The sequence below is a fragment of the Dryobates pubescens genome, chromosome 9 (genome assembly GCF_014839835.1).
Source record: "Dryobates pubescens isolate bDryPub1 chromosome 9, bDryPub1.pri, whole genome shotgun sequence".
Taxonomy (NCBI): domain Eukaryota; kingdom Metazoa; phylum Chordata; class Aves; order Piciformes; family Picidae; genus Dryobates; species Dryobates pubescens.
The window spans coordinates 27,141,286-27,153,905 of NC_071620.1; the positions used below are offsets into that span (position 1 = coordinate 27,141,286).

The 12,620-nt window shown below is 47.7% G+C and overlaps 1 protein-coding gene across 2 annotated transcripts in view; it reads right to left on the reverse strand.

Annotated features, from left to right (window-relative positions):
- BMP6 (bone morphogenetic protein 6) overlaps positions 1 to 12,620 on the reverse strand; it is a 105,043-nt gene that overhangs the window by 1,718 nt on the left and 90,705 nt on the right. The window contains exon 5 of one of the 2 annotated variants that reach the window (XM_054164056.1): positions 2,097 to 2,173. The exons of the other annotated variant lie outside the window; for it this stretch is intronic. Coding sequence (XP_054020031.1) covers positions 2,097 to 2,173 — 77 coding nt within the window. The remainder of the gene's footprint in view (positions 1 to 2,096; positions 2,174 to 12,620) is intronic. 2 annotated transcript variants of the gene reach the window in all.

Genomic DNA, 12,620 nt, shown 5'->3' on the forward strand with positions numbered 1-12,620 from the left:
GGTACATGCACATACTTCTTAGATGAATTCCCCTTTACCTGACAACAATTACGTGGGTTAGCTTTCATTTTGCTATAGCCAGAGTGCTGCTGCAGCTTTGCTAACCAAGTTTGCTCTTTGCTGTTATGAGGATACCTGGGCACAGCAAATTCACCCCTTCATTTTACTGAAGTAGCTCACTCAGAATCTGCTCCCTGTTAAAAACTGAGCTGCTTTTCATAATACAGTCATTCTCCTGCTAGAGAAGCCAGTACAGACTAAAATATGATACAGAATCACAGAATCATTGTGGTTACAAGAGATCTTTAGAATAGAATTAACCAGGTTGGAAAAGACCTTCGAGATCATCAAGTCCAACCCATCACCCAACACCATCTAATCAGCTAAACCATGGCACCAAGTGCCTCATCCAGTCTCTTCTTAAACACCTCCAGTGATGGTGACTCCACCACCTCCCTGGCCAGCCCATCCCAATGGCCAATCAATTCTTCTGTGAAGAACTTCTTCCTAACATCCAGCCTAAACCTCCCCTGGTGCAGCTTGAGACTGTGTCTTCTTCTTCTGTTGGTGGTTGCCTGGGAGAAGAGACCAACCCCCACCTGGCTACAACCTCCCTTCAGGTAGTTGTAGATCATAAGATCATAAAGTCCAACTGTTAACCCAGTGTTGCCAGGTCACCACTAAATCATGTCTCTCAGCATTACATCTACATGACAATTTAAATCTCTCCAGGGATGGGGACTCCACTACTGCCCTGGGAAGCCTGTTCCAGGGCTTGACAACCCTTTTTGGGGAATAAAGTTTTCATAAAGCCCAACCTAAAGCTCTCTTGGTGCAACTTGAGGCCATTTTTTCTCAACACCCTTCTTGTAGAGAGGAGCCCAAAAGTGAACCCAGCATTTAAGGTGTGGCCTCAGCAGTGCCAATGGCACAATCACTGCCCTAGTCCTGTTGGCCCAGAATGAGGGAAGCACCTGCTAAAAAAATTGATGCATGCTCTGAAGGAGACCGCAGCACACAACAACTGCAGGGGGCTGCTGCCATGCCTCCATCCAAGAAGGATATGGATTACAATTCCTGCAAGGAACCCTGACTGTCTGTGGCCTTCCTGTGGCAGCATCTTACCTTTCTGCTCAAGCCTCCAACTAAAAAAGTGAAGGCAGTGCCTTCGAGATTGTGAACTTCACAACTGGAGTAAGCCTGGAAGGAGGGCAAATGAGCTAAGGAGGTGGGAAGACTCTGCACAAGACAAAGATGTTCCTACTCACCGCACAGCAGGGTTTGAATAAATGACCTTTAAAGGTCCCTTCCTAACCAAACCATTCTGTTGTTTGATAAGTAAAAGGAAAAGCCACTAACAAGTCCTAGAGAACAGAGTCAGCTCACAGCCACAGTTGTGGGTGGAGTCGTCATAAGCTCCAAAAACTGCTTTTGTCCCATTAGCTGGGAGAGGTCTTTCATGTGTGGGTTGTTACAGAAGCAGCTAGGACAACCCGTGGCATCTTGAATTATAATCTGGTCAAGACATGAGCTGATGGCAATGGGAAAGAATGAAAGGGAATTAAAAATAAAAATAAAATAAGGACATTCTCTGAAAAACTATGTTTGATGATACTACAGCCAGGTCCTAAACAACTCTTTGGCCTCACAGTGTTGCAACTAAACCCAGTCTTCAGCCCACCTACCACAGGCAGTCCTAATTGCAGGGCAGGGGTGGAGGATTTCAACACAATGGCCAAAGTTAAAAATCAGACTTGATGTCTAGAAGACACTGGAGTTGGTTAAAAGCACTGCTGAATTTGTTTGCTTATCATTAGAGGCACACAGCTATCAGCCCGTGCCCGCAGCGTGACTCCCGTGAGTGACACAGAGCGACTGTCTGTGTGAATCTCATAAGGTATCCAGCTTCCTCTGGATCTTATCACATGTCACAACTAACAATATTTATTTGCCCTTCCCTGGGCCTGGCTTTAGTAAGGAGACACAAGGGACATTTTAAAGCAGAATGGCATCCTTGAGTGGAACTATTTGTGACACTGTTTGGATAACATTTCATAACAATGTGTCTAGTTTACCCAGAAAGAAACATCACCCACCTGCCAGCCCAAGTCTTGGAAGCTAACATAGAGCTCATGCTTTCTGCACGCTGTCTTTAGGTCGTTGCTGTTGTAATCTGTTAAAAGAAAAAAGCAAACTAGGAATTTAGAAAGTAAACCAGAAGGCACAGCTGGCCAGATATGTGTGGGCTCAGCAGTGAGAAATGGTGAGCTCCCTCGGCAGCCAAAGGGGTAAGGGTGTTGAGGGACATCCAAAGCAGGGCTGAAGCTTTCAAGATGTGTATGGCAATCAAACACTCACAGAATTGTTTCTGCTGGAAAAGACCTCTAAGATCATTGAGTCCAACCATCAATCCAATACCACCATGATCAGTAAGACATGTTCTGAAGTGCCATGTCTACACATTTTTTTAACAGCTCCAGGGATGGTGATTCCCAGGACCACTGCCCTGGGAAGCCTGTTCCAATGCCTGACCACTCTTTCAGTAAAGAATTTTTCCCTAATATCAAAACTAAACATCCTCTGGTACAACTTGAGGTTGTTATCTCTCATCCTACTGCTAGTTATGTGGGAGAATCACAGAATCACAGAAACATTCAGGTTGGAAAAGCCCCTCAGGATCACCAAGTCCAACTGATAACCCTAGTCTACAAGGTTCACCTCTAAACCATATCCCCAAGCACCACATCCAAACCACCCTGAAATACCTCCCTGGGCAGCACATTCCAATGCCTGACCATTATTTTCGTGACAATATTTTTCCTAATGTTCAGTCTAAACCTACCCAGTGGAAGCTTGAGGCCATTCCCTCTTGTTCTAATTATCTGTGAGAAGAGACCAGCACCAGCCTCTCCACAATGTCCTTTCAGGTAGTTGTAGAGAGCAATGAGGTCTCTTCTCAGCCTCCTCTTTTCCAAACTAAACAGCCCCAGCTCCTTCAGTCACTCTTCATAAGATTTATTCTCCAGGCCCTTCCCCAGCTTCGTTGCCCTCCTCTGCACTCGCTCCAGCACCTTCACATCTCTCCTGTATGGAGGTGCCCCAGACTGGACACAATACTGGAGGTGTGGCCTCACCAGAGCTGACTACAAGGGGACAATCACCTCCCTACTCCTGCTGGACACAGCATTTCTGATACAAGCCAGGATGCCATTGGCTTTCCTGGCCACCTGTTGAAGCTCATCCCATTAACACTGGCCATTGATCCAATCTATCCAAGTCCCTCTGTAGAGCCTCCCTTGTGCAGATCAACACTCGCACCTAACTTGGTGTCATCTGCAAACTCACTGATGACACACTCTGTGTCTTCATCAAGGTCATCAATAAAGATATTAAACAGAAGTGGTCCCAACACTGAGCCCTGAGAAACACCATTTGTGACTGGCTGCCAGCTGGATTTAACTCCACTGACCACCACTCTTTGGGCTCTTTCACCCAGGCAGTGCTTTATCCAGCAGAGTGTGTGCTCATCCAAGCCATGAGCAGCCAGTTTGTCCATGAGAATTCTGTGGGGAACAGTGTCAAAGGCTTTCTGAAAGTCTAGGTAGACAATACCCACAGCCTTTCCCTCATCCTGTTGGGTCATTCGGTCATAGAAGGAGATCAGGTTGGTCAGGCAGGACCTGCCCTTCTTAAACCCATGCTGACTGTGTCTCACCCCCTGGTTGTTCTCTATATGTCATGTAATGGTGCTTGAGATGACCTGCTCCATGACCTTGCCTGGTACTGAGGTCAGACTGACAGGTCTGTAGTTTCCTGGATCCTCCTTTCTTCCTTTCTTGTAGATGGGTGTTACATTTGCTACCCTCCAGTCCACTGTGACCCCCTCAGTTAGCCAGGACTTCAGGTAAATAATGGAGAGTAGCCCAAAGCTGAACATAGTGCTCAAGGTGTGGCTTCACCAGTGCCAAGTGCAGGAGCATAATCACTTCCCTACTCCTGCAGGCCACACTATTCCTGATACAGGCCAGCATGCTGTTGGCCTTCTTGGCCAGCTGGGCACACTGCTGGCTCACATTCAGCCTGCTGTTGGATCAACATCCCAGGTGTTTCTCTACTGGGCAGCTTTCCAGCCACTCTACCCCAGGTCTGGAGTGTTCATGGAGTTGTTGTGGCCAAAGTGCAGAACATGGCACTTGGCCTTGTTGAACCTCATATAATTGGCTTCAGCCTATCAATCAGCCTGTCCAGCTCCCTCTGCAGGCTCTTCTTACCTTTGGGCAGATCAACACTCCTGCCCAGTTTGGAGTCCTCTGCAAACTCACTGAGGGTGCACTTAATCCCCTCATCCAGATCTTTGATAAAGATATTAAATGAGACAGGCCCAAAAACTGAGCCCTAGGGAACACCACTTGTGAGCAGCCACCAACTGTATTTAACTCTGCTCACCACCACTTCTTGGGCCTTGCCAGCCAGCCAGTTGGCACCCAAGGAACAGTGACTTAGTTATAACTCCTTCACCTGCCTTTAATAACCTGACAAGCAGTGCTTATAGAACACCTCCAGGAAAATGACTTCTTCAAAAGAAATCTGTTTCTTCAGCCCAGTGCAGGCTCCATCCCTGCTGGGTGCTCATACTTGCCCTGCTTCCTCAGCCATAGCTCCCAACATGTGCCACCTTAGATGGTAAGCTCAAAACTTAATGCGAGAATATATCCACTGAGAGGTTAATCATCACCTTGTGCCTTAACAGCTAAGATGTCCCACAGGCAGTGAAGCCATGTTCCCATCCCTCTCTACCTGCCCCAGACATCACACACAGCTCCATGCACCACCTCTACTCTTGGACCTATACAAGCTATGACCTGAAAAACAAGTTTGCCCTTCCCATAACCTGCTTATCTGTAGAAGACACAGGATTTGACACCCTCTCAACATTACCTTGTTCCTTATGCCAGTACTGCATAGAAAAGTTTGGGTGCAGCACGGAAAGCCCTCACCAGAGACCTTCCCTCTTGCCATAGTGCAACATATGAGGGTGTTTTGACCATGCAGGAGCTGCTCCCAGTGGCCCTACAAAATGCATCTCTTGACAGCGCGTGGAATTTCCCCTTTTCATTTGGAGAGAGAAGCAGCCCTGCATGTGAACACCTGGAGCCGCAGTGAGTGGAGCAGTTCAGCTGTGACAGAGGAGCATTTCACGCTGGGGTGGCTGCACAAACTCAGTCTTGATGGGTGGTAGCTGATCTTGTCATGCCTTGGATGGCTGCTGGACCTCAGTGCAGCAGCCACAGAAACCACCTTCTCAGTGGGGTGGCTTGGCCATCAGCTGTGGCTGCTGAACCTGCCCTTTGTGCCTGGTGGGAAGCACCTGAGGAGGAGATGGTGTCCTGGTCTGAGCTAGAACAGAACTAATTCTGTTCAGTGACTTGAATTCTCAGCTCAGTCTCTTCTCAGTGACAGCTTTCTGAAGTTCATAGCATGTTTGCACAGACAGTGGCTGCTTCATGTAGTGGTAACAGTGATGGTTAGAGTTACTGCCAAGGGCAGCAAAACTCTTGCTTAGACTCGCTCTTGTGACCAAGATCACTGCTACCTCTTGTGCCCCATGCTGGATTGCAGAAGGTCAGAGGTAGGTAGCACCTGCAGGGAGAAGTGGACAGGACAGGTGACCCTAAACTGACCAACAAGGGATTTCAGCCCATGGACATAATATTCAGGATAAAGCTGAGGGATCACAAGGGTCAAGACTCTTCTTCAGTGGCCAATGTTTGAGAAGACTCTGTCTGTTCTGCCTTCGATCCAAATCCATGCATTCCTGAATCCAGTTGCAGAATCCAGCTCCTGAATCTGGATCTCATCTGCCACTGAGTCCAGTCTGAGACTTCCCAGGGCCTGCCCGTAGCATCAGTGGTGACAGTGATGTCATTGTCATCAGGGGTTGGGCTGGATATTGGTTTGTACCTATCACATTTTATTGTTATTTCATTAAAGCTGTTTCGGTTTTCTTTCCCAAACCATCAGTGTCTCTCCCTTATTCCCTTTCTCTTCCCTTTGGGTTCTGTCACTTGTCTGGTGGCCAGCCCAGCCCTAACCCTTGACAGATGGTGACAAACTGGGCTGAACAGTGTGGGAGCCCAGGCTCCTGTCCATGCAGTAATATGTGTGTGCTCATCCCAGAGCTGCGCCCAGACTTCCCATGTTCTCCTCCGGTGTCTCCTCTCACACGCCTCGTTAGCAAGCAAAGACGCTTCTGTCAGCAGCAGGCAGCCACCACATGCTCATGCTCCTTCTGCCTCCTGCTGCTTTTTGGCCAACCAGCCCCTCCTGGCACCTCTAACACGGTTAGAATGGGCACCCTCCCAACACAGCTCTCCCCAAATGCAGCAGCTGGGACAGAAAAATATTTTTAGTGACTTTTTCCTTGGCTCTGAATAAGCCTTTCTTTTTCTTCCCTCCACTACCCCCCTTAAAGTTTGTGAACTACAAATGCAAATATTTATTCAGAAGGAAAACTATAATACTAAAAGCACATCCAAGTGACAGGAGGGGCAGCACAGCCTGACAGCTGGTTACAGTTAACACCGGGGGCTGAAATGCTCCCCCTCTCCCCCGCCCCCCTGCCACAAACCCAGCCTCCAAACCACCACAGATTAGTGAGGTGTTTTTAGAAGCAGTTTGGGGTTTAAACTTTTAAGGATTGCATTTCAGACTTTCAATAGCTTCGCTTCAATCACGGGTTTAATCAGGTGAGCAGAGCTGCTGCAACACAAACATTTGCTCTTTCAGGAGTGCCCTGCAGTGAGGATGGAGGTGAGTCTCTCTGTTCCAACTTTCCGTTTCAAAACAGACATGTCCAGTAGAAACCAGGGTGTGGTGGGTGGTGTGCTGTTTTTTCAGATGCAGCTTTTTGCTCCCTGGCTCAGCCCAGGAGCAAAGTTCTAGTATGAGGCACTTCTAAATGATCTGGTCCCAAGGGGAAAAAAATTGAGCAGAAGATGCTTTTACTGGTCAAAGGCTTTTGTTTAAGTACCTGAAAACACAACTTCATTGTTCTTCACTGGGAAACATGCTGTTTGCTTAGGGGAAAACTATCTGTATCTGAGAAAGAGTTACAGTTGAGCTATGTATTCACATCCAAGGAGGCACAACAATGCTACGTTCCAAATCCAGCTACAACACAAATGAGCAATGGGAGAAGAGAGAAGGGAAGGCAGAGTAATCAGGAGTGGGAAGGAAAGCTGTGAGCAATCACAAGTTTAAGAAAATAGACAGGAAAAAAAACCCTGTCTGCTTAACAAGATACACAAAGCAAAATGTATTGTGAACTTGTCCTCACTCATGCTGCCTGAAATTTGCCCCTAAAATTGCACCTCAGCTCCCTGGTTGGATCATAGAATGAGAAAATCCATTGTGTTGGAGGTGGCCTTTAAAGGTTATCTAGTCCAACCACCCTGCAGTAAGCAGGGACATCTTTAAGTAGATCAGGCTGCTCAGAGGGCCATCAAGCCTGCCCTTGAATGTCTCCAGGGATACAGCCTCCACCACCTTCCTGAGCAACCTGTTCCAGTGTTTCACCACCCTCACTGTAAAAGAACTTCTTCCTAATGTCAAATTTAAAATCTACTCTAGTTTAAAACCATTGCCCTGGATCATCCCCTGAGATGAGCACTGCCTCCTCTCCCTGGATTTGCCCTCTCCCCTCTTTATCCTCTCCCCAAGCTCTCCTGCCCTCTTGCTTGCCTGCCACATCTGCTTTATGCACTCTACTTTGCAGAACCACAGAATGGTGGGGTTGGAAGGGACCTCTGGAGATCATGTGAGTCCAGCCCCAAGTCAAAGCAGGTTCACCTAGGGCAGGACATGCAGGAACATGTCCAGGTGTGATCTGAAAGTCTTCATGGAAGGAGACCCCACAACCTCTCTGGGCAGTCTGTTCCAGTGCTCTGTCAGTTCACAGTAAAGAAGTTTTTCTTCATGTTAAGCTGGAATTTCCTGTGTTGCAGTTTGCACCCATTGCTTCTCGTCCTATCACTGGGCACCACTGAAAAGAGACTGGTGCCCTCTCCTTGACACTCACCCTGAAAGGGATCCATAAACATTGATCAGAGCCCCTCTCAGCATTCTCTGCTCCAGGCTAAGCAGCCCCAGGGCTTTCAACCTTTCCTCCTAAGAGAGACAATATTGCATGGACTGTCTGCAGAGACCTTCAAAATCTTTGCCATGTTAGGGAGCTGTTTTGGGAATTCCTATAGGGTTTGGCAAATTTGTCTCTCTTTACCCCTGAATGGAACAATTCAGAAGCATGAGGCTGGCCTTCACAGGGCCCTGCAGTTAATCACACCGCAAACGGTGATCTAAAAACCCAACAAACCCAACCCCCTCATTCTGCCCCTAAAATCTACTTCCAGGGCAATGCAGCTAAAACAACACAGTTAAGATGGTTCACCTCTGTAGCTTAACATTGTCTGCCTCCACCAGAACCCAAGCCTGCCTTTCTGTGAGCACAGATGTTTCTCTTAATGCATTTGTGTTGCTGAAAGGGGAGAGAGAACAACTTGACCCTGATGGTCTTCCGCCTACAGACAGTTATGCACCCACCTTAGATTTCCTATAACCTCTCCCACGTTAAGTGCTGGCAAGGAACACCTAAATATTTACTGAGGTCAATCCATCTGAGAACACCCTTGCTGCTCCCCAAGGTGCCAGCTTACCAAATTCCACACAGTAATTAATTGCTTCTGTGATTCCAGAGGTCTCCCAAGGCTGGCCCCTTCTTCTGGGTGTTTGGCTTTGGTGATTTGGCCAGATAAAGCTGGTGTAAACTGATCACACAGTTAGTAACAGCCCACTTCACATGAAAGTGTTCTGCTTGGGTGGGAAGAAAGGGAGATGTCAGGCTAACACGGACTTGTGTGCAAAGGCACATAGAGAAACACCAGCTCCAGTCTGCATCCTACTAAGGGCCAGATGGCCTGCTGGAGAATGACGTTTATCAGCAAGACCCTTGTCAACACCAAAACATTTGAATCATATAATTATAGAGTTGTTCTGGTTGGAAAAGACCTCTAAGATCATTGAGTCCAACTGTTGACATAACACCACCATGGGCATTAAACCAGGTCCCAAAGTGCCATGTCAAAACATTTTTTTAACACCTGCAGGGACTGAGACTCCACCACCACCCTGGGCAGCCTGTTCCAATGCCTGACTACTCTTTCAGCAAATAGATTGTTCCTAGTATCCAATCCACAGCTCCCCTGGCACAACTTGAGGCCATTCCTCCTTGTTCTATCACTTGATACACCCGCCTGGCTCCAACTTCCTTTCAGGTAGTTGTAGAGAGGAATGAGGTCACCCTCTCCTTCTCCAAACTAAACCACCCAGCTCCCTCAGCTGCTCCTCATAAGACTTGTTCTCTAGACCCTTCACCAGCTTTGTTACCTTTCATTTGGCCTCATTTGCCTTCAGTGTTTGTGCATGTTGCCCTTTGTCGTGTTTAGTTCTCGTACACATGGGGAAATCTGCCTGGTGCTGTGCACATCTGCTGGGAGGAAAGGACACTTCAAGAGATCCTCCATTTCTTGTGGAGCACCTCATGCCAGTCCTGGACACCTTGAAATGGCTACAGTGAACCTGAAAAGGGGTGTTCACAGAATCACACAGAATGGTAGGGGTTGGAAGAGAATTCTGGAGATCACTTAGTACAACCCCAATGCCAGCACAGGTACACCTACACTAGGTTGCACAGGAATGCATCCAGGTGGGTTTTGAAAGGCTTCAGACTCCACAGCCCCTCTGGGCACTTTATTCCAGAGCTCAGTCACCCTCAGAGTTACAGATGCTGAGGGGCATAGAGCACATCTCTTACAAGGAGAGGCTAGGAGACCTGAGGCTTTTCAGCATGGAAAAGAGCAGACTGAAAGGGGATCTTATCAATGCATATAAATACCTAAATAGTGGAGGGCACGAGGACAGGGCTGGGCTCTTTTCAGTGGCGCCCAGCGATAGGACAAGGGGCAACAGGTACAAAATAGAACACAGGAGGTTTCACTTGAACTTACAGAGAAACTTTGTGTTCCATGAGTATCACTCAGCCCAAAGTCAGATATTTAAAAGCAATGCCCTCCATAAGGAAGAGCTGACAGGAAGATGATCAGACTTGCACAAGAGGAGGCTTGTCACTACTGGACAAGGAGACAGCCCCATACAGAAACCCTAACTGATGGAAAGGTGGCTGTAAGGCAGCAAATCCTCAGGCTTGAGGGTTACTGCCTGTTACATGGCAGAGTCCCCATCTCTTCAGGTTAATTAGAGGGTCTGCTTGGAGTCAGAGAGCATGAGGACCTCCAGAGCCTGCAGACAACGGCAGACAACACCTGCATGCTCTTCTCATCCACCTCATTCCTTCATGTCCTGGGCCAGAGCTAGAGTATCATTCTCTGCCTCAACAGATCAAAATACTTCCTTTTCTTCCTGCTCATTCTCCTGCAGAAGAACAGAGAGCTTGTCTCTAGGAATGCATTGATGCATGACTCTGTATCAAAGCACTTTAGAGTCATGGGGGTTGCTCAATTCTACTTTATGTAAGCTAGTCACAGCTTTGTGTTTATAATACAGGGAAATGAGCATTCTTGGTGAAAAATAAAGTACATTGAGATTCTGATGCCACAGCTATAACCTTGATATCACAGCACTTGGTACTAACCACAGGACAACAACTACCCATCAAAGGGAGCATAGCGGGGTCCCAATCCCTCACAGAGCAGTGTGCCTGCCCCTACTCCTCTCAGCTCAGCAAACCCAGTACCAGCCCAGCATCATGCTTCCTGAGCTCCAAACTGCAGGCTTTGAAATGCTTTCCATATTTAGATAGTAAATGGGGCCTTTTTGGACCTACTGCCCCAACCCAACGCACAGCATCTATTGAGAAAGGGGTTGATTTTTGGACTGAAGAAAGAAAACCCTGTGCAAAAAGAGCATCAACACCAGTCTTGCCCTGCAGAAGAGAACTTGCCCTCAAGACCTCATAGGCAGCATCAGTCCTAGCCTGGGGAAGAACAGAGCCCCAAAAACCTGACAACACACAGGATCCCTCTTCTGCATCCAGTTTGGGTCCAGATGCATCAGGGCACCTTCACAAGAGCAAGGGTGGGCTTGCCTCCTGCTTCATGCCGTGATGAACACTTTCCCAGCCAAACTGTGATTCATCATCAGGGCATGGATGTAGGAACCTACACAACTGGAAAAGTAAAAATCCCTGAGATCTCTTTGATGCTAAACCTGTGTATCAGTCACTGGTGCCTCTGGGGCAAGAGCTGGTGGGGCTCATTGAAAAGGCTTTTAGCTAGAGTTGAAGGGGGCTGGAGATGAAACCAAGCATGACATTGAGAAGCCTGAAAGTGGCATGCTGATACCTGTGGGATAGTGTGCTAGTGAGGTTTGAGAGCTGGCCATTTCAGTGGAGGTGGGGAATGGTGATCCATGTGACAACCAAGATGCAGGAGTTGGTCACTATGGAAGCATCTGTGAAAGGCTGGTGGGAATTAGGGCCTCTCTTCCCAAAACATGTGGCAGGGCCATTCACTTGGCTGAAGTGCATCAATATCAATGCACACAGCATGGGTAACTAGCAGAAGGAACTGGAAGTCATTGTGCAGCAAGACAACTATAACACAGTACACATGGAAGTGTAGTGGGACAACTAACATGACTGGAGTGCTGCCAGTTGGTGGATACCAACTTTTCCAAAGTGATAGATAAGGAAGGAGAGGCAGTGGGGTGGCTCTCTATGTCAAGGAGGGATACAGCCTTTTCCCCACAACCTATACTATACCTAGAAAGGGTGGACCAGATGATTCTTGAGGTCCATTCCAACCTGGCATTCTCTGCTTCTTTGATTGTCTAATACTTGGTAACACTGATGAAAGGGTCAAGAGTCTATGGGTAAAAATCAAGGGGAAGGCCAACAAGACAAATACTGTGAGAGTCTGTTACATGTGAGAGTCTGTTACAGATGACCCTACCAGGATAACGAGGCTGATGCAATGCTCTGTAAGCAGCTGTGAGAGCTTTCACAATCACTAGCTCTTGTGGGGAATTTCAACTTCCTGGATATCTTTTGGGAATACAATACCACAGAGAGGGAACCATCCTGAAGGTTCCTCAGCTGTGTGGGGATAATTTGCTGATGCAGCTGGTGAAGGAGCCAACTAGGGAAGGTGCCCTCTTGGACCCATAATGATTGGAGACCACAGAGAATAGTGACCATGAAATGACAAAGTTGTCAATTCTTAAGGAAGCAAGGAGGAAGACTGTAGCACAGTCTTTGGCTTGTTCAGGAAACTGATTGGCAGAGTCCCTTGGGAACCTGTCCTGAAGGGCACAGGAGTTGAAGAGGGCTGGACACGCTTTAAGAAGGAAGTCTAAAAGGCATGGGAACAGGCAATCCCCCTGTCACAAAAGATGGACTGGCAAGGAAGGAGACCTGCATGGTTGAACAGAGAGCTTTGACTGGAGCTCAGGAACAAGAGCAGAGTTTATAGCCTATGGAAGAGGTGGCAGGACGCTCAGCTGGCTTATAAAGATGTGGTGAGATGCTGTAAGGAGAAAATGAGAAGGAC